The sequence below is a fragment of the Mobula birostris genome, chromosome 7, assembly GCF_030028105.1.
Source record: "Mobula birostris isolate sMobBir1 chromosome 7, sMobBir1.hap1, whole genome shotgun sequence".
NCBI lineage: Eukaryota > Metazoa > Chordata > Chondrichthyes > Myliobatiformes > Myliobatidae > Mobula > Mobula birostris.
The window spans coordinates 133,982,189-134,002,947 of record NC_092376.1 but is presented as its reverse complement, the minus strand read 5'-3'; the positions used below and the strand labels follow the sequence as shown (position 1 = coordinate 134,002,947).

At 42.8% G+C, this 20,759-nt stretch overlaps 1 protein-coding gene across 1 annotated transcript in view; it reads left to right on the top strand.

Annotated features, from left to right (window-relative positions):
- sncb (synuclein, beta) overlaps positions 1 to 20,759 on the top strand; it is a 100,779-nt gene that overhangs the window by 6,048 nt on the left and 73,972 nt on the right. Inside the window, exon 3 of the mRNA XM_072264605.1 lies at positions 1,194 to 1,345. Coding sequence (XP_072120706.1) covers positions 1,194 to 1,345 — 152 coding nt within the window. The remainder of the gene's footprint in view (positions 1 to 1,193; positions 1,346 to 20,759) is intronic.

Below are 20,759 nucleotides of genomic sequence, written 5' to 3'. Positions count from 1 at the left end.
GGCCCACCAAGCCACACTACCCAGCAACCCTTTGACTTAGCCCTAGCCTAACCACTGGACAATTTACAATGACTAATTAACCTACTAACTGGCATGTCTTTGGACTGTGGGAGGAAACCCGAGCTCCTTGAGGAAACCCATGGTCAGAGGATGCCATAATTGAACTTTGAACTCCAATGCTTCAAACTGTAATAGCATCATGCTAACCGTTATTCTACCATGGCTATGTGTTGTATATAGTCACGGATGAGTTGCACTCTCCAGGAGTTGAAGCTTTTATGGTTAAGGATTATATCTGAATCTCTGACTTGGCTCCTACAGGAAGTTCATGGTCTTAGGGAAGTTCATGCTGTGCATTGCTTTTTGACAAAGAAAAAGTCAATTGTTATGCAGCCCAAGCTAACTGTGACCCCCATGATACTGCAGTGTTTATCAAACAGTGAAATATAGCTGATGTTTCTTGTTCCAGCTTGGAAGCAGCCTCAGAGATTAAAAAAAAGTGATGGTCATTAAGACCTTAACAGCTTCTTCAACACTGCCTGACCTTAAATGTTCCTGTTCTCAAACCACAGCAGAATCATGAGGCTGATGACTATCTTGTTGGAATATCCTTACCAACTCATAATGCTTTTGGAAATTTTGAAGGATGCAACCTGATCAGTTTCAACTGTTAATGATATTGAATTGCTCATGATACTCTTTTGTTAAAATTCTCCAAATAAGAACTTTATTCTAGAATTGTTTCAAACACAAAAATCATTAAGAGGTATGAGGGATATTGGGAAAGTAGTTTCAACCATGATCATTTTGAGTGGTGGAGTGGTGAATGGCCTTTTCTGCTCCTATTTTCTATGTATCTATGTTTTGTTATCCTTTCTTACAGGCTATCACATTAGTTGGGCTTTAGTTCTTTCTGCTTTCTCAAACAAAATCAATATTGCATAACCAGCTAAGGGCAGGCAGTCCATTTAAAAATTCCCAGCATTTATAAATAAAAATTACATTTCTATTCCAAGATGATTTTTTCTTGAAATAAAACATCGAGTAAATGGACATAAACATTTAAAAGATCCTAAAAAGATAAACAGTTTAAGCAGTTCATTTCAAATTGATTAAAACAGTGTCATTTAGGAAATGAAATAAGATATGTTTTTTTAAAAATATGTATTAAAGCAATCTTACTTGCTTTATAGTGGCTGAGAAGACAAAGGAGCAGGCCTCTTTGGTGGGTGGTGCAGTTATCACAGGAGTCTCAGCTGTGGCTCAGAAGACAGTGGATGGAGCTGGAAACATTGCAGCAGCCACAGGTCTAGTGAAAAGGGATGATTTCCCATCGGAAATAAAGGTCAGCCTTCATCAAGCATGTACACCCAACCCTCTGCAGCTGCAATTATACATCAAAACCATTCATTACAGCTTTACATATGCTAAAAATAATAAACACCCAGCTTCGAAAGATTACACTACATATAAAACTGAAAATATGGTATTTGGATGACAATAATATCCATAAGCAGTTTTTAAACATTTTGGAGTTTGAAATAAATTCTTGCTAATGATTTCGATATAATAGAGGTTAACATAAAAATTATTGGGGGTTGAATATATAGCATGCATTTTTAAGCCACTGTACAACCATCTAATGCTCAAAAATGTACTGATGTGTTCACATATCTGTTCAGCCACTTCGTGTATGCACAGCTAACCATTTGTAGTGGAACACAGAACAGAAAGATCATGACTTTAACAGTCTGCATTAATGATTTGACATTAATCATGCCGTCTTTGAGCTATACGCTCCATCCTATCAACTTCCTTAATCTATTTATAATGCTTTCCCATTCTTTTTTTAAGTATCAGAGTTGCCAATATACCCTTTAGTCTGTATTTACTAACTGCTGCAGCTTAGAAGCCAGTGAAATAGTTGTATCTAATCACAATAAGGGCAAGTTGAGCTCATATGGCTGCAGCCCCATGCTTCCAAAGCACAACTTAAATCTGTTATCTTTACCATCTGTGCTTTGAGCAGAACTAATCAAGGCCTAACCTTCAGCAGATTAAAACACTTCCCATTCGTGCCTCTGCCCTAAATGTTATGGACCTGAGGTCTCATCACATTCAGACTCAACGTTATCTTTGTTTTGAAGTATATCATGTCTCTGACCAGTATCACTTTATCCTCACTGGTTTCTTCCTCCCTCTTATAATTGGGGAAGTTCAGTACTTGAGCCTCTGAAATGCAAAATGGAGAAGAGGTATTTGCTATTTAAGGTAAGTAAGATGTACAAATGTACCTACATCAACTTCAACTATGTGAATCAGAAGAAGTTGTGAGAATAAGGAGAGGTAAGGCAAGGAGAATTGGGTCTGTTGATATCCCATGCAATATCATGTACTATCCTGGTGAATAGCTGCTAATGTCTGCAGGTTATGAATAACAATTTGCTGAATCTGTGGAATTCTCTGCCACAGGAAACAGTTGAGGCCAGTTCATTGGCTATATTTAAGAGGGAGTTTGATATGGCCCTTGTGGCTAAAGGGATCAGGGGGTATGGAGGGAAGGCTGGTGCAGGGTTCTGAGTTGGATGATCAGCCATGATCATACTGAATGGCGGTGCAGGCTCGAAGGGCTGAATGGCCTACTCCTGCACCTATTTTCTATGTTTCTGAGTATGTGAGGTGAGCTGTAGGATGTGAAATGAAGTATGGTGCTGATGGATACAGACGGTTAGCACATCGGTGATGAATGGCACACAGTGTAGCAGTCCGTGCTACTGCCTCTGCCTCTGCCTCACTGCTCCAGTGACCTATCCACTGCTGCTGTCTTGTGTGGAGATCGTACATTCTTCTTTGCACATTCTTGCTGTGACTGCATGGAATTCCTTGGATGTCCTGGTTTCTTTCCATATCCTGTGCTATATGGTTGCTGTAAAATATCTTTAGAAGGCATGATTGTATGTCTGTGCATGCATTGTGTGTGTGTGTGTGTGTGTGTGTGTGTGTGTGTGTATATGTGATTGGTCATGTGACAGAAAAGGTTGCCGGGAAATAAGTGGAGGGAATGGGACCGGATTGCTTTCTTCTGTGCGGTAAGAAAATATGAGAAATATAAAAATGTCAGAGTTTAGAGATTAGAACAGTGGATGAGGCTAGAGGTGAGAATGGTGAGGTGTACTAGTGGAAGATGGACTTGCTTCAGGTCACTAAATATTTTCTTGAAGCAATTTTCTGAGCAATGAAGATCTCCATTCCTCTTTTGCTTGGTTTTCTGCACATATTCTTGACAGTTCTCTCTTCCCACTGTGGATTCTCTGTGATTCTTTCCCATAATATGCACTGACAGTAAACTTCAGTATCACTTCTAGATCATGTTTAATCATTCCTCAAAATAGCATAGCCATGATTCACTTCGCACCATCTTTTGTAGCTACAATGATCCCCTGTTTGAAGAAAGGAAAGGTGCTTTTAAGTGGTTCCTGACCATTAAGATATTGGGCCCTACCGATAATTTATTCAATGTAAACAGTACTGGCTGAAGGCAGGCTATAATAATGTAACATGCTTACTATAAAACAATGAATGGGCATGAATTAGTCACATACTATTATCAGCTTACTTATTTTAAGGTTGGTCAATTTAGATCCAATTGTCTATTTCTTGCTGAAAACAATATCCAAAAAATAAAAATACCAGCTATATTGTGTATAGATGGCTTTCAATACAAAATATATCTCTCCTCCCTTAACATAGCATTCATTACAACAATAATTATTTATTAATTACAATAATATTGTTATCTATCAGAATTCAGGACCATAAATTATCAGGGAAAATGTATACTTTATACATGAACAAAATATTCCAATTGCTCAGCTCTGCACTTTGTGTGATATCTGATAAATCTGCCACTTTATTAGGTACCTCCTGTAATAAAGTAGCAAGTGAGCCTATGTTTGTGGTCTTCTGCTGCTGCCCTAGTCCAACCACTTCAAGATTCCATGTGTTGTATGTTCAGAGATGCTCTTCTGCACACAACTGATGTAATACGTGGTTATTTGAGTTACTGTCACCTTCCTGTCAGCTTGAACCAATTTGGCCATTCTTCTCTCACCTCTCTCATTAACAAGGCGATTTCACCCACAGAATTGCTACTCATTGGATTTTTTTTTTTGTTTTTTTGCACCACTCATAAGCTCTAGACACTATTGCATGTAAAAAATCCTGGAGAATAGCAGTTTCTGAGATACTCAAACAACCTCGTATGGCATCAGCAATCAACCCATGGTCAAAATCACTTAGATCACATTTCTTTCCCATTCTGATATTTGGTCTGAACAACAACTGAACTTCTTGACCATGTCTGCATGCTTTTATGCATTGAATTGCTGCCACATGATTGGCTGATCAGATATTTGTATTAACAGGCAGGTGCACAAGTGTACCTAATAAAGTGTATAATAAATGATCAGTGAGAGCACCTGAAACCATATTGGATTAGGCATGGGAAATGGACTTACTTTCGCATTCTATTGTATAATTCTCTTTTGCAGTTAAAGAATTTGTCATATATCCTGAATAAATAAATAAATATACTGTATAAACCTACTTTTAAAACAGAAAAGGCATATCCAATGACGTTAACAATAATTCTGACAGAAAAATAACTAAATAAAAAAAACATTAAAATAGGATTCAGATTTTAATGAAAATGCTGAATCAGGTTATTACATTTTCAGCACTATCCTATGACCACCCTTATCTGAACACTAAATGAAAGTTAAGTAACTAACAACTCTGTTCTTTAAAAATATATATAGTTATTTGTCTACGTGTACATGTAAAAGTACGCTATGTTTTCTATATACTATACAACAGTTGGTATCAAAAGTGGACCTTTGTTGTTTACAAGTAGAACAGCGCTTCTAATTATCCTGTTTCTTTGAACTGAAGTCTTGATTTCTTCAATCTGGTCTGGATTCCAGACCAAAATAATCCTTACATGTTGGGTTAGATTCAGACCTGCACATGAAGGAAAGTTGAGGCGGAACAAATGATTCTTGACAGCAGTCAAAATGTGTCTGTGTTAGATGACAATATTATTTCCACAATCTTATACATGGAGGCCCTTAAAAATTCTTGAATATTGTAAAATGAAATCATGAAGTTGCTTTCTTTGCTTACAGTTCTTAAAACATACATTTATATAAAAAATAACATGTAAATTGAACTGTATCATGATTGTCATACCTTTGAGATCCTGGCCAAAAATATGCTTGGAAATTCAATATCCCTGCCTCAGGAAAGGAGGACTAGACAGAGAATTACATTTGCAAAAATGCGCAGCTCCTGTTTGTTGTCACCAAAGCCTTGGCTGGAGTATGATGCAGTGGGATGATAACCAAACTGTGAGTGCCATTTTAACGAGTGCAGAAGATTATCTAGGCATTAATAGTTGAGAAAATAGCTGCATATTATAACTTCACTACTAAGATAGCTGCTCTGAACAATTCTAAGTAATAGAAGTTATATATGGCAATCTTTGATGCTCTTAAGTTGAAATTTGAATTAGAATTGGTTTATTAATATCACATGGACCAAGATAAATGCTGTTCACACGGATCAGATCATTACAGAGTTCATGATTTGAGGTAGAACAAGGTAAAACAATAACTTTGTAAAATAAGGTGTAGCAGCATCAGAGAAAGTGCAGTGCAGGTAAACAAAAAGGGGCAAGATCACAACAAGGTAGAATGTGAGATCAAGAATTCAACTTATTGTGTTAGAGAACCATTTCATAGTATTATAACAGTGGGATAGAAGCTACTTTTGAGCTTGGTGTATGTGGTTTTAGGCTTTTATATCTTCTGCCCAGTGGCAGAAAGGAGAAGAGGGAATGTCCTGGGTGGGTGAGGTCTTTGATTATGTTGGCTACTTCACTGAGACAGTGGGAAGCATAGGCAGAATGCAGGGGAGTCATGGAGGCTGGTTTCTGCGATGTGCTGAGCTGTGTCGACAACTTTTTGTAATTTCTTGCAGTCATATGCAGAGTAATTGCCATACCAAGCCATTATGCATTCAGATAGGATGCTCTCTATGGTGTATTGATAAAAAATGCAAAGATCACTGGGGAAATGGATACCCACATTTCTTTAGTCTCCTGAGGAAGCAAAGGCATTGGTGATTTTTCTGGCCATGACATCTATGTGATTGGACTAGGATAGGATATTGGTGATGTTCACTTGTAGCAGTTTAAAGCTCTCAACTCTCTCAACCCACTCAATCTCAACACCATTGATGTAGACAAAAGTATGTGTACCATTCCCATTCCTGAAATCAGTGACAGACTTTTTTGTTTTGCTGACATTGAGGGAAAGGTTGCTTATCATGACTCCATATTACTAAATTTTCTAATGCCGTTCCTTCCTTTGACTCATCATTATTTCAGATACAGCCCAATATAGCAGTAGATGGAGTTAGAGCTGAAACTGGCCATGTGGGAAGGAGGGGCAGGTAGTAGGTCAGGGAACTGAGGATGCAACCTTGTAGTCATCACTGTTTATACTAATTGTGCTGGAGGTGTTGTTGCCTAACCTTACAGATTGTGATCTGTTGATCAGGAAGACAATGATCCAGCTGCAGAAGAAGGCATTCACTCCCAGGGTTTGGAGTTTAGTGTTGAGTTTGTATGGAATTGTAGTATTGAATGCTGAGGTCTGACTTCAGTGTCTTTATTGTTCAGATGCTCCAGAGATTGGTGTAGAGCCAGGGAGATGGCATTTGCCATAGACCTGTTTTGGGGGTTTGTGAAATTGCAGTGCGTGGAAATTATCTGGAAAGCTGAAGTTAATACATGCCATGACCAGCAGGAGCATCCTCTTGAAGTACTTCATAAAGGCACTTGCCAGAGCCACTGGGCTGCATTTGTTTAGGCATGCTTTCTTGTTTTGGTCACCCTGTTATAGGAAAGATGTGGTTAAACTAGAAAGAGTTATCTTGTTTAGGTTAGGTACCAGGATGATAGTGGCCTTCTTAAAACAGGTGGGAACCAAAGAATGAAACAAAGAGAGGTAAAATATGTCTGCAACTACTCCCACTGGCCGATCTGCACAACATCTAAGACATGGCCAGGTTCACAATCTCCAACGGCTTCTGTTCAAACAAAAGGTATATAGAATGTATTTTGTTTTTGGTTTTATTTGCAAGAATGATTTTATTTACAAGAATGTCAGGAAGTATTCTACAACATTATGAGTCAAGAAACAATATATAAACAGTCGTTTACAAATTGTAATTACTATTACTCTCCTCAGTGGCTGGAGCAATAATAACAACACCACAGTTTTCAGAATGGTTGAGGATAACTGTGACCCCAACATTTGTATAACATCATAGCAGTGCAATACAAATAGTGGCATGATGATAGGTACGATCATTTGATATTTGCTTTCAATTTCACAGTCTCATGCAAAATCTTGTTTGAATCTGAAAAGTAAAAGCTAACGCAAATACAAGACAGTAAAATAAACTAAGGAGATCAAGGGGAGAATTTCCAAAAGAACATCATGCAAAGTATATCAAATCTAACAGCAAACTTTAACATGAATTAAAGAGAAATCCTATAATATCCAACAGCTAAGACTTGCAAAGTTTCTGTCAACAGCTATCAAAAATAGCCATATATTAATATTGATCAGTCCAACGTGCACCAGTGATGTTTATTACTGTGTTTCATAAATAGCCAATCGTTATGTAGGTGACTCTCATGAAAGCTCTTCATAAGATTATGGTCTTCCAGCTTCCAAATAGTGAGTGACACACACAGAAAGCTGGAGGAACTCAGCAAGTCAGGCAGCACCTATGGAGCAGACTAAACAGACCATATTTCAGGCTGAGACCCTTCAACAGGAGTGAAAAGGAAGCGGGTAGAAGTCAGAATAAGAACATGGGGGGAGGGGAAGGAGTAAAAATTGATAAATGACAATACTTTCAGATACTACTACTTTTTTTGGTTTAGAAAGGGTCCAATTTACATGTCAAGAGGTTACTTAGGTATTATAAATAGGCTGGATATTTAATATAAAATGGTAGCCATATAAGAGTCACCTACTGTACGTAATGAGTTTGAGTACAGGGAGGAAATTAAGAACCTGGTGGCATGGTGCAAAGACAATAACCTATCCCTAAACATCAGCAAGATGAAGGAATTGGTTGTTGACTTCAGAAGGAGTAGCAGACCGCACGACCCAATTTACATTGGTGGTGCGCAATTGGAACAGGTTAAAAGCTTTAAGTTCCTCGGGGTCAATATCACAAATGACCTGACTTGGTCCAACCAAGCAGAGTTCACTGCCAAGAAGGCCCACCAGCGCCTTTACTTTCTGAGCAAACTAAAGAAATTTGGCCTGTTCCCTAAAACCCTCACTAATTTTTATAGATGCACCGAAGAAAGCATTCTTCTCGGGTGCATCACAACCTGGTATGGAAGTTGTCCTGTCCAAGACTGGAAGAAGCTGCAGAAGATCGTGAGCACGGCGCAGCACATCACACAAACCAATCTTCCGTCCTTGGACTCACTTTACACCACATGCTGTCGGAGCAGTGCTGCCAGGATAATCAAGGACACGACCCACCCAGCTAGCACACTTTTCGTCCCTCTTCCCTCCGGGAGAAGGCTCAGGAGCTTGAAGACTCATACGGCCAGATTTGGGAACAGCTTCTTTCCAACTGCGATAAGGCTGCTGAACGGATCCTGACCCGGATCTGGGCCGTACCCTCCAAATATCCGGACCTGCCTCTGGGTTTTTTTGCACTACCTTACTTTCCATTTTTCTATTTTCTATTTATGATTTATAATTTAAAATTTTAATATTTACTGATTTTTACTATTTTTAATATTTAATATTTGTAATCCAGGGAGTGGGAAGTGCAGAATCAAATATCGCTGTGATGATTATACGTTCTGGTACCAATTGTTTGGCGACAATAAAGTATAAAGTATATAATGTAAAATAGTGCTCAAAATAGCCATGGTGTTGAAAGGTATACAGAACAAAACCCAATTAACCAAGTATAATGCTGACTTCCAAATCATCAGGAAATATATACTCGTCTGAATAACCGGCTTACAAACTCTTATGCTTAATTCCTGAATAATGAAGTACCTAACTTGAATACAAATAGTATTTGCACCGCTTTCAAACTCTTTTTAGCCTTCCAAAACCAACAAGACCTTATTTACGAAATATTTGCTATAGTTGGCAACCATGTGCTACAAAGTATACCAAAAATAACAATCAGCAGCACACGCAACAGGTAGCAAATTAGACTGCTAGATTAGATTCCAGACAATGTGACAAATAATTTTGGGATGATAATATTCTGTGAATTAACAGAGGCCAACTATAAAGAGGGATACATCTATTCATGTTTCTTGCATCTTAGAAATATGTTAATACCAGAAATGACAACTGGATTGTCACTGATAATAGCAGCATTTAAGTGACTGTCTGTGCCTAATCCAAGAAAAAAGCACGTTCCAGTGTTTATAACTTCTGACCATAATCTTAATAGATTTTTTTTTCCATAAATAACTGATATGTTATGGAGTCATCAAATCGTACAGCATGGAAACAAATCAATCAGGCCAAGTTGTTCACTCCAATAGTAATCACATCTCCCAGCACTTTCTCCACAGTCTTCAGTGCCCAAGCAGTCCAACTGCTCATCTAGACTTTTTTAAAATGCTGTCAGTAGCTCTGCTTCAACTACTCTCCTAGACAGTGCATTCCAAGTACTTAGCACTCCCAAATCCTTTCCTGTTTGCTGCTAATCTTATCTTCCCATGCTGAGTGTACTCAATCTATGCTCCTCATAGTTTTATAAACCTCTCTTAACCTCCTCTGCTCCTTGGGGAACTGATCTAGCTTCTGATATAAAATCACTTGAAATATGATGAAAACATTGATCCATTTAAGGATAAAATATCCTGTCTAAAATACGTTAATAATAAGCCCTGGCAATTAAAACAGTATGTATTATCAGGTGAGTAATTTCAATTCAGATGTTTTATTTAAAATATGCTTAATTAGCATAATGTAGAACAAAATTAATACTCAGGAAGAAAAGTAGCTCTCCAAAGGAACACTGAGAAATTGAAACGTTGCTCTGAAATCTAGGAAGAAACACCTTTGCAGCAAAAGTTCTTAAGATAGTTAAAGTGGGAACTCAAAATTTGCATACAAATTAAAAGAAAATATCTTGAAGCAAAGAAGAAACAATCAGCAGATGCATCTTCTCTCAGGTTGAGGCTTTAATTCCAGAACAAAGGAGATGTCGTCCTTATTCAAATAAAGGGGCTTTCCTTCCTCCACCATCAACACTGCCCTCAACTGCATCTATGCATCACACATGTATGCTCTCACCCCATCCTCCAGTCACCCTACCAGGGATAGGATTCCTCTCATCCTCATCTCTCACCTCACCAGCCTCTGCATCCTGCACATAGTTCTCCGCAACTTCCACCATCTCCAACAGGATTCCACCACCGAGCACATCATTCCCTCCACCATCCCCCCCAACTTCCTGCGTTCCGCAAGGCTCGCTCCCAATGTGACTCCCTTGTCCATTCGTCCCTCCTGGCACTTATCCTACACCTGGCCCTACACCACCTCCCTCACTACCATTCAGGGCCCCAAACAGTCCTTCCAGGTAAGGCGACACTTCACGTGTGAGGCTATTGGGATCATAGACTGTGTCCAGTGCTCCTGTTGTAGCCATCAGTGAGTCCCAACATAGATTGGGAGACTGCTTCACTGAGCACCTACACTCTATCTGCCAGTAAAATCAGGATCTCCCAGTGGCCACCCATTTTATTTCCATTTCCCATCCCCATTCCGATATGTCTATCCATGGCCTCCTCTGCAGTCACGATGAGGCCACACTCAGGTTGGAGGAGCAACACCTTATAATCTGTCTGGGTAGCCTCTAACCTGATGGCATGAACATCAATTTCTCGAACTTCTGTAATGTCCCCCCCCTCACCAACTCCTTCACCAATCCCCATCCCCTTTTCCCCCTCTCACATAATCTCCTTGCCTGCCCATGGCCTCCCTCTGGTGCTCTTCTTTCCCTTTCCTTTCTTCCATAGACTTCTGTTCTCTCCTATCGGACTCCCCCTTCTCTAGCCCTGTATCTCTTTCACCAATCAACTTCCCAGTTCTTTGCTTCACCTCTCCCCCTCCCAGTTTCAACTATCACCTTGTGTTTCTCCCTCCCTTCCCCTGCTTTTAGCTGTACTCCTCATCTTTTTTCTCCAGTGCTGATGAAGGGTCTCAGCCCAAAACGTCGACTGTACTCTTCCATAGATGCTGCCTTGGCCTGTAGAGTTCCTCCAGCATTTTGTGCATCTTAAAACATAATGTGGTTTGTTGGAACTTGTTCGAGTTTAATTATCATATATGAATACTCATGAATACAGCCAAACAAAACAGCATTCATCTGGGGCCAAGGTGCAAAACCTAGTACCAACACCACGAGGCACATGTAGCACATAAAGATGGCAGTGAACATACAGTCACAAGATCAAGCACACAGCAGTCTGCAGACAAACACAATCCAGCTTGTCTACCACCAAGCGAACACTGGAGAGCAGCACGGACAGGAGAGGCTGTCCCCCCAGTCCGGTGTCACCTCACCTTGAGCAGCTGCAACAGGCAACACAGTGTGGCGTGAGGCCTAGTCCCCACTACAACAGTGTGGCGTGAGGCCTAGTCCCCACTACAACAGTGTGGCATGAGGCCTAGTCCCCACTACAACAGTGTGGCATGAGGCCTAGTCCTCCCTACAACAGTGTGGCATGAGGCCTAGTCCTCACTACAACCAGACATCCCACCTCTCCCAGAACTTCCAGGAGTCTTGCGCATATGAATAGTGGCTCCCTGATGCCCGCAAATTATATACAATATCACAGAAATCAATTTTTTTGAGAGCGAGCGAGAGAAAAGCAAGAAAGAGTGCGAGAGCGACCACGAGAGAGAGCATGCAAGAGAGAGTGAAGGCAAGCGAGTGCGCGAGCGAGAGTAAAGGTGAGCGAGCGAGAAAGCAAGCAAGAGCGCTTGAGAGCACAAGAGCGACCACGAGAGAGAGAGAGAGAGAGCGAGAGCGCGCCTTGGCAGAGTGTTCCAAAAAAATATAAGACGTACGTCACCCCAGACTACACTAAAGTGTACCCCTGCCTAATAGGGGTCAAAATAATGACAGTGTTGCTCGCTGCAGTGTTTGCAACAATGACTTTTCTATTGCTCATGGTGGGTTAAGACTGTAAAAGACATGTTGAGGTGAGTTTAACAGATGTCATTCGTTCATTAGCATAGCTAACGTTATTTAAGCTAGCTAGGGCCAGCTGCTAAGGAACTACTCTATTGTAGACATCCCACCTCTCCCGGAAGTCTCCCGCAAATTGATGGTGCTACCTCCCTGAAATGAGTTTTTGCAGGGTGGGATGTCTGCTACAACAGTGTGGCATGAGTCCCCACTACAACTGAGGGCACACAGCCCTCCTGCCATCAGATCTCACCAATAAACCAGTGAACTGGACGCAGTATTCTACATTATCTACGGCCAACGGGATCTTATGATTACAAGAAAAATGTCCAAGACAATCACTCACTGTTGGAATGCACAACACCTTCACACACTGAATCCAATGCCTTTCTATAGCAGGCAACAATGTGGTCCACAACAGGTCCAGCTCCTCCAACTCCTCCGCTATCCATAATACCATAAGACAAAGGAGCACAAGTAGGCCATTCAGACATCCCACCCGGCAAAAATTCATTTCAGGGAGGTAGCACCCCCGCCGATCGACCTCCAAGGGTGTATATAATACTTTGTTTAGTGATTTCGTCTAATCTGTAAACCAAGTTGGGTATATGCAGCAAATGTGACATTAAAATATGTACTTATATTATGTCATGTTTATTCTATTACAACTTTAAGCAAGTCTACAGGGAGTTTGGCCTCATCACATAGGACATCAATAGCATAGCTCCTTGGCAGCTAGCCAGCTAGTTTAAATCAGGGGTCCCCAACCTTTTTTGCACCGCGGACTGGTTTAATATGGACAATATTCTTGCAGACCGGCCAACCGGGGGTGGGGGGGCAGGGTGGGGCCGGTGTTAAACGTGACCAGAATACAGGTGATAAGTTAACTATAAGTGACTTGTAAATGGCTAATGCACTCAATTTCGTTTCTAAAGGGGTTTATCTATCGAATTTAATATTAAACACACAGCGCATATTTTCCTCGCACGAATGTAGTGATAAGTCAATTACTGTATAACAGTGGTCCCAAACCTCCTGGCCACAAAGAACGCAGCGGTACAGTGGTAGCCAGAACACACCCAGCACATCTTTAAGAAAAAAGCCAAAATAAACAAGCTAATTAATTAGGTGCCACCTAACTAACGCAGTGGGCAATCGCCTCTGATCTGGACCGACATTTACGTGCCGGGCGGCACCTAATCAATTAGCTTGTTTATTTTGACTTTTTTCTTAAAGATGTGCTGGGTGCGGCCACCGCTGTATTCTTCGCGGCCCGGAGTTTGGGGACCACTGAATTATAAGTCACTTATAAGTCAATAGCATCATAACATTTTAAGTAACATTTGCGTATTAGACACACAGCACATGTTTTCCTCATATGAACATATAAAATCATTGCAACACACCAATATCACTGAATCAGTGGGAGCCCTGGGCTTGTTTTCCTGCAACAAGACGGTCCTATCAAGGGGTGTTGGGAGACAGCGATACTCGAAGGGGGTTCCTTAAGTCCAGTCTATTCTGCAATTTAGTTTTCGTTGCATTCCTTGCAGAAAACTCCGCTTCGCAGCAATATGATGTTGGAAATGGAAGCAACGTTTTCAGTGCTTTCGTGGCTATCTCAGGATATTCAGCCTTGACTTTGATCCAGAATGCTGGCAGAGACGTTACATCAAACCTACTTTTCAGCCCACCGTCATTTGCAAGCTCGAGGAGTTGATCTTTTTCCCGCACTGACTTGGATGATTCACCGGGGACATTTACAAATGGGTCACGGACCCATTCCTTTGCACATCTTGGGTCACTGATGACCTCGCGTGCGTTAAAATTCAATAGTGCGTGACAGGGAATGAGGAAAGGTGCAGCTGACTCATATTGTTTCATATCGCCAAATCATACTGTTTCCTCGCGGCCCAGTTGTTGGGGACCACGCTTAGCACGAAGAGAGACCAATCAGGACGCTCGCTCTCCCTCTCCCTCTCCCTCTCAAAAAAATCTATTTCCAGGATATTGTATATAATTTCCGGGCATCAGGGAGCCACTATCGATATGCCGGAGACTCCTGGAACTTCTGGGAGAGGTGGGATGTCTGGCCATTCTTCTTGTTGAATCTGCTCCACTTTTCCATCATGGCTGATTTATTGTCCCTTTAAACCCCATTCTCCTGCCTTCTCCCCATAACTTTTGACACCCTTACCTTTGTTTTAAATATAACCAATGACTTGACCTCCACAGCCATCTGTGGCAACGAATTCCACAGATGCACCACCCTCTGGCAAAAGAAATTCCTCCTCATTTCTGTTCTAAATGGACATCCTTCTATATCAGAGGCTGTGATCTCTGGTTGTAGACTCTCCCACAAATGGGAACATCCTCTCCATATCCATTCTGTCGAGGCCTTTCAATATTCAGTAGTTTTCAGTGAGATCCCCCCCCAATTCTCCTAAACATCCAGTGATTACCCGCCCAGAGCCATGAAACACTCCTCATGTGTTAACCCTTTCATTCTGAGGACTATTCTTTTAAACCTCCTCTGTATCCTCTCCAATGCCAGCACATCTTTTCTTATATAGGGAGCCCAAACTGCTCAAAATACTCCAAATGTAGTCTGACCAATACCTTATAAAGCCTCAGCATTACATCCTTGCTTTTATATTCTAGTCCTCTTGAAATGAGTGATAAGCTGTGTACATACATCTACTGATGCCTCTGGACACATCTTCAGTGATGTTCCTGGAATCATCGGGTGTTTCGGGTCTTTCAACATCATACACCCTCCTCCAGGTGACCCAGCCGGGGCTGATCAGACCCCAGCTTGTGTCCAGATAGCTAGCTACTTATGACTCCATGGCTCCCCTCTTTTGAGCCACAGCCATCTTGAGGCCCTCTCTGCCGCATCGGTGGTACTGCGGATGGCTCTCCTCCTCCTCTCTCCCTCGATGCCCAAAATGCTGAAGGCTCTAACTAAGGAACGGGCTGCGAATCCCCTACAACCAACCTCCACTGGGAGACACCTCGCTCTCCATCCAGCCTGCTGACAGTTGCTGACCAGTCCTGCGTACTTGGAGAGCTTCCTTTCAAAGGCCTCTTCCAAGCTATCTTCCCATGGGACTGTCAGCTCTAGCAGTACCACTTGCTTAGTAGACTCAGAAACGAGGACAATGTCTGGTCGCAGGGTGGTGGCTGCGATATGGTTGGGGAACTTCAGCTGCCCTTCGAGGTCCACCAACAGCTGCCAGTCCCTTGCAGAGGTCAGAATGCCTGCAGATGTTCTTTTGGCGGGTATTGGCTGCTCCCCAGCTCTGACAAAGGCAATGGTCTGCTTGGAGGGTTGGGACCGCTTTGCCCACTCAACTCCTGCGCTGACGGCTTCAGTGGTGGTCTTCAGGACCTGATCATGCCTCCACCTGTACCGTCCCTCACCAAGTGCCCTTGTGCAGCCGCTGAGGATGTGCTCCAGGGCTCCTCGCTTGGAGCACAGTGGGCACGCAGATGACTCTGCCTTGCCCCATGTGTGCAGGTTTGATGGGCTTGGAAGCACATCATACACTGCCTGGATGAGAAATTGGATGCGGTGTGGTTCGGCTTTCCAAGGATCAGCCCAGGTCACTTTCCTCTCAACCGCATTCTCCTATCTTGTCCAAGCTCCCTATTGCTTCATTCCCACTGCCTTGCAGGCTCTTGTCTCCTCCACTACTGCTCTCACCTCCTCCTGAACTAGACGACACCTTTCCTTCCCTCTGGTGTCCATTTGGGGAGTTGGAAAGGATCCTAGCCCAGCTCGGCCTCATGTGACCACTCCCACCAGCCTCCTGTGACGCAGCCTCACCTCTGCCTCCTGAACAGCTTCCTCTGCCCTCCACTTCCTAGCAGTCCTCACTTGGATCCCTGCTCTAACCACCTTGCATCCGGGCCCACTCCACCAGCTTTCTGAGCCCCTGCAGAATCTGATTCTGTGATGACTGCAAGGTCATCCATGAATGCCCTGATAGGTGGTTGCCATTGAGCGGAATTCATTCTGGGCCCTCTGCACTCTGGTTCAGCAGACTTAGTAAGCATGTTCACGGCTAGGGAGAACAGTGTCACTGAGATAGTGCACCCTGTGATGATGCTGATCTCCACCTTGTGCCAGGTTGATGTAATTGCTACTGAAGAGACCCTCATCCTGAAGTTGCCGTAATAATCAGCGATAAAGTCTCTGATTCTGCTGGGGACGTGATGTTTGGTCGGTGTGAGCTGCACCAGCTTGTGCGGAATGGAGCCACATGCATTTGCCAGGTCGAGCCACAACACTGACAGGTTGCCCTTGTTCTCTCTGGCCTCCCTGATGAGCTGTGTCACCACAACGGTATGCTCCAGACAGCCCGGCATCCCTGAAATGCCACCCTTCTAGACTGATGTATCAATATAGGTGTTCTTTACTAGGTAGGTGCACAGCTGGTTAGAAACTGCACTGAAGAAGATCTTCGCCTCGACACACAGCAGGGAGATGATGCGAAACTGATCTATCTGGGTGGCATTTTCCTCCTTCAGGATCCACACCCCTTCAACCACTCTCTACTGTTCTGGGATCTTCCCCCTTCTCCAGAAGATTCTCAGGATCATCCACAGATGCAGCAGGAGTTTGGGGCAGTTCTTGTACACTTTGTACGAGGTGTTGCTTGGTCCTGGAGCCGAGCTTGCCCTTGCTTTGTGGACGACCTCTCTGACTTCCTTTAGTTGCAGCTCTGACATGTCGAACTGCACATCCGGTTCAGGTGGGTCTATTAGGATGTCTCACTCTCCCAACTCCTGTACTCTTTCAGGATCATTGTATATCTTCTTCAGATGTTGGTCTACGTCTTCCTGCGAACAGGCCAGTTTCCCACTGCGCTTCTGCCCCAGCAACTCCTTGGTGAACATGAAGGGGTTGGCGATAAAGGCAACACGTTTTCGGGCCCTTTCACGACGACGCCTCCGATGCCACTCTGCCCGGCGGAGGACCCTGATCTTCTTTTGTAGTATGCACATCAGCTGGGCCAAGCCAATGCGCTCCTCTTCTCCTGCCTCCTTGTATTGGGACTTCAGCGCTTTCATCTCCTGCCTGATGTTATGGATCCTCAATGCTCTTTGGTTCTTCGAGTAAGGTGTTTTGGAGCCTTCCTTCTCCTCTTCTCCGAACCGTTCAGCTGCAATATTGACAATGATTGTTGTCATGGCTTGTAGCTCCCTATCGACCTTTCCCTTCACTGTTGCCTCCAGAATTTGGTTGACATCATCAAATTGCTTCCACAGTGAAGTCATGTTAGCTGTAGGCCATTTGATCCGCCTCGTGTTAGTCTTGATATTAGAGGGATTAGTTTGCAACTCTTGGAGGTTCCGGGCACTATGGGGTGACTCTGGGCCCAGCCCCTCCTTCATCTCACCAGGTTGGACACCTGCGCCTTGTGCTGCTCCTGCTCCCGCCAGACACTTCATCCTCGCTTGGTGGATCTCCAAGCCGCGATCATTCTTGCAAATTTTGCCACGTGCGCGCTGCTTCCTCGTAGTCGTTTGTTCATTGCCTGGGTCTGATGCCGTTGTGTCTGTCCGACTGGGGAGCTCATCCTCCCCCCCACCCCCTCTCGAGCACCCCTGGGGGTATCATTGCATTTGACTTCCTTACTATCAACTTAACTGGCAAGTTAACCTTTCAAACAACTCACTCACTGATAGGGCAGACTTGCAGTATTTGAAGTTTTTAATGTCCGGCAGTGATGTTTAAAAAAGACAATAACATCTTTGGTTTGTGCCATAGTCTGTCTTTTTAGGTAATACGAGTAGATTTCCAGAATGGAGTCTGCAATAGAGGCATTTATTTGTGATCCCAGTTGGACCACTGTCATATTGATGAGAAAGGTAATATCCCTCTAGTCATTGCCTTCCACAACTACAGACAGCACCAATATGATATTGTTTTGGCCATTTTGGAGCTGAACAGACACAAAGGAGACACTGCAGATGCTGGAAATCTTGATCAACATACACAGAAAATCCTGAAAGAACTCACCACATCAGGCAGCAGCAATGGAAGGAAATGAACAATCGATGTTTGAGGACTTGATGAAGTGTCTTGGTCCATTATGTCAACTGTTCATTTCCCTCCATGGAAACTGCCTGACCTGTTGAGTGCCTCCAGGATTTAATGTGTATTGTTTGGAGTTCAACAATCCAACTAACCTCCTCACAAAACTGACATTTCAACAATCAATAGCTGATTTCATGTACTTGTATGTTAGTTGCAGGTTAATTCCTTCTAGTTATTTCAGGGACTGGAATGCTTTACTGAAGGCCACTTAGCCAACATCAAATAGTTTTCACATTCTGAATATTATTATTCATGGCACATTTGTAAAAAAATCAAGTCCCAGTTCAAGATTTTGTCCTTCAACTGTATATGTAAACACCATTCCTCAGGGCCAAGGAGCAAGCACAGTACATATATCACATACACCACATAAAATAGGACAGTAATATTAACAGATAAAAGTATTTTGGAGATGCACAAGTTGACATAAAGTGCATATGTGACATACAGTACTATTGCTTTTGGCGCTGTCATAAATAATGCGTACCGAGCGGAAGCAGAGTGTTCAGAAGTCTCACAGCCCGGGGAAGTAGCTGTTAACAATTCCTTCTCTTATACTGTGGTACCTTTTGCCAGATGGTGGGGGGTCAAGCAGATTGTGAGATGGACGTGAGGGGTGCTGGACAATGCTGAGGGCTCTGCGAACACAGCACTTCTACTGTGAGTCCTATATGGGGATGGGGTTTGGGAAGAGAGACCCTAATGCTTCTCTCAACAGTCCTCACAGTCCGTTGCATGATATTGCGTTCAGATGCCTTGCATTTTTCATGTCAGACAGTGATACAGCTGGTCAGCACACTTTTGATAGTGCTCTGGTAGATTGTGGTTAGAATTGGGACAGGGAGTGTCACTTGCCTCAAACTCATCATGGAAGTGGAAGCTCTGCTGTGCTTTCTTGACTAAAGAGGTGGTGTTGAAGGACCAGGTGAGATCCATGATGTGCACTCCAAGAAACTTGGTACTCCTGACTCTTTCCTCAGAGACATTGAAATGCAGTAGGGAGTAGTCAACCTTCACCTTTCTGAAGTCCAAAATCATCTCTTCAATCTTCACATGGAGACTCAAGTTTTTGTGCTCACACCAGTCCACAAGCCATACTGTCTCCTCTCTGTATGCTGACTCATCATTGATGCTGATGAGGCCAACTACTGTTGCGTCATCAGTGAACTTAATGATGTAGTTAGAGCTGGATCTAGTAACATAATAATACTTGTATTAAAAACAGAAAATGTTGAAAACACTCAGCAGATCAGGCAGCATCTTTTCCAAATACCTTTGCATTCCTAAGTTGTGATGTGTAAATGGTGAATGGTTTTTTTTGGGAAGTTGAGAGGCAAGTCATTATCCCAGCTTCTGATGAGGTCTTGTATTCCAGAGCCTGGACTCATTATATTTCTGTTTAATCCCATTCTGGATATCCAGCACTGGTAAATGCTGGAATGTCAAGGAGAAGTGTTCAGCCGCTGTTGATTGATTGTCTGGTACTTGTGGGCAATATCACTTGCCGTTCATCAGCTATTGCCTGGATATTGTCCAGCTCTTGTTATTTGCAAAATATGGTCTATTTCATCATCTGAAAAGTTGTGACTGAAACTGAACACTGTGCACTCATTGGTGAGTATTCCCACTAACGACAAAATAAAAGATCAGGAGCACCTTGCCCACCATATTGCAAATTTACTTCTGTCCCCAACCAATGCAATCACCTAATAACATCTGTACCATTTCAACTACAGCCATAATTAGTTTTTTTTTAATTAAGTGCAATCGTGAACAACAGCCAGATCAGAAATGCTGATCAAGTCAACTAGTTCCCAAAGAGAAGTCTGATAGGCCAATCAGATGGTTCACTGCTGCTCAGCGATAGAACACAAAACAGGTGCAAGGGTCGCTAGCCCCTGTACCCCAGAAACACATCTGAGCGGTGCGGTGGAGGTATGTGCTATGCATGACCTGATATGAAAGCATCATGTTGACTCATAACAGATCGTGTTCACAGTGGAACAGCTCAGTCAAGGATGGGGTGATCAGCATAGATGGACAAATTATACCTGCACTACCCCATTGAGGTTACTTGACAATAGGTTTGCATATCTCATTAATCACATGACTGATCACATGCATGTTGATGTAGGAAGCAGATGTATTATGATAACCATCTTCCTCCACAAAATCTGATGGAGTACAGCATTAGAATGTTGAAACAGTGTTTCTGCTGTTTTGAGTTTACTAAAGGGGCACTACTTACCAGAGCCAAAGTTAACATTCCTGGTGCCTGCTGCATTCTGCCCAAAACTTTGTTCATTTATTCCTCTCCATGGATGCTGCCTGA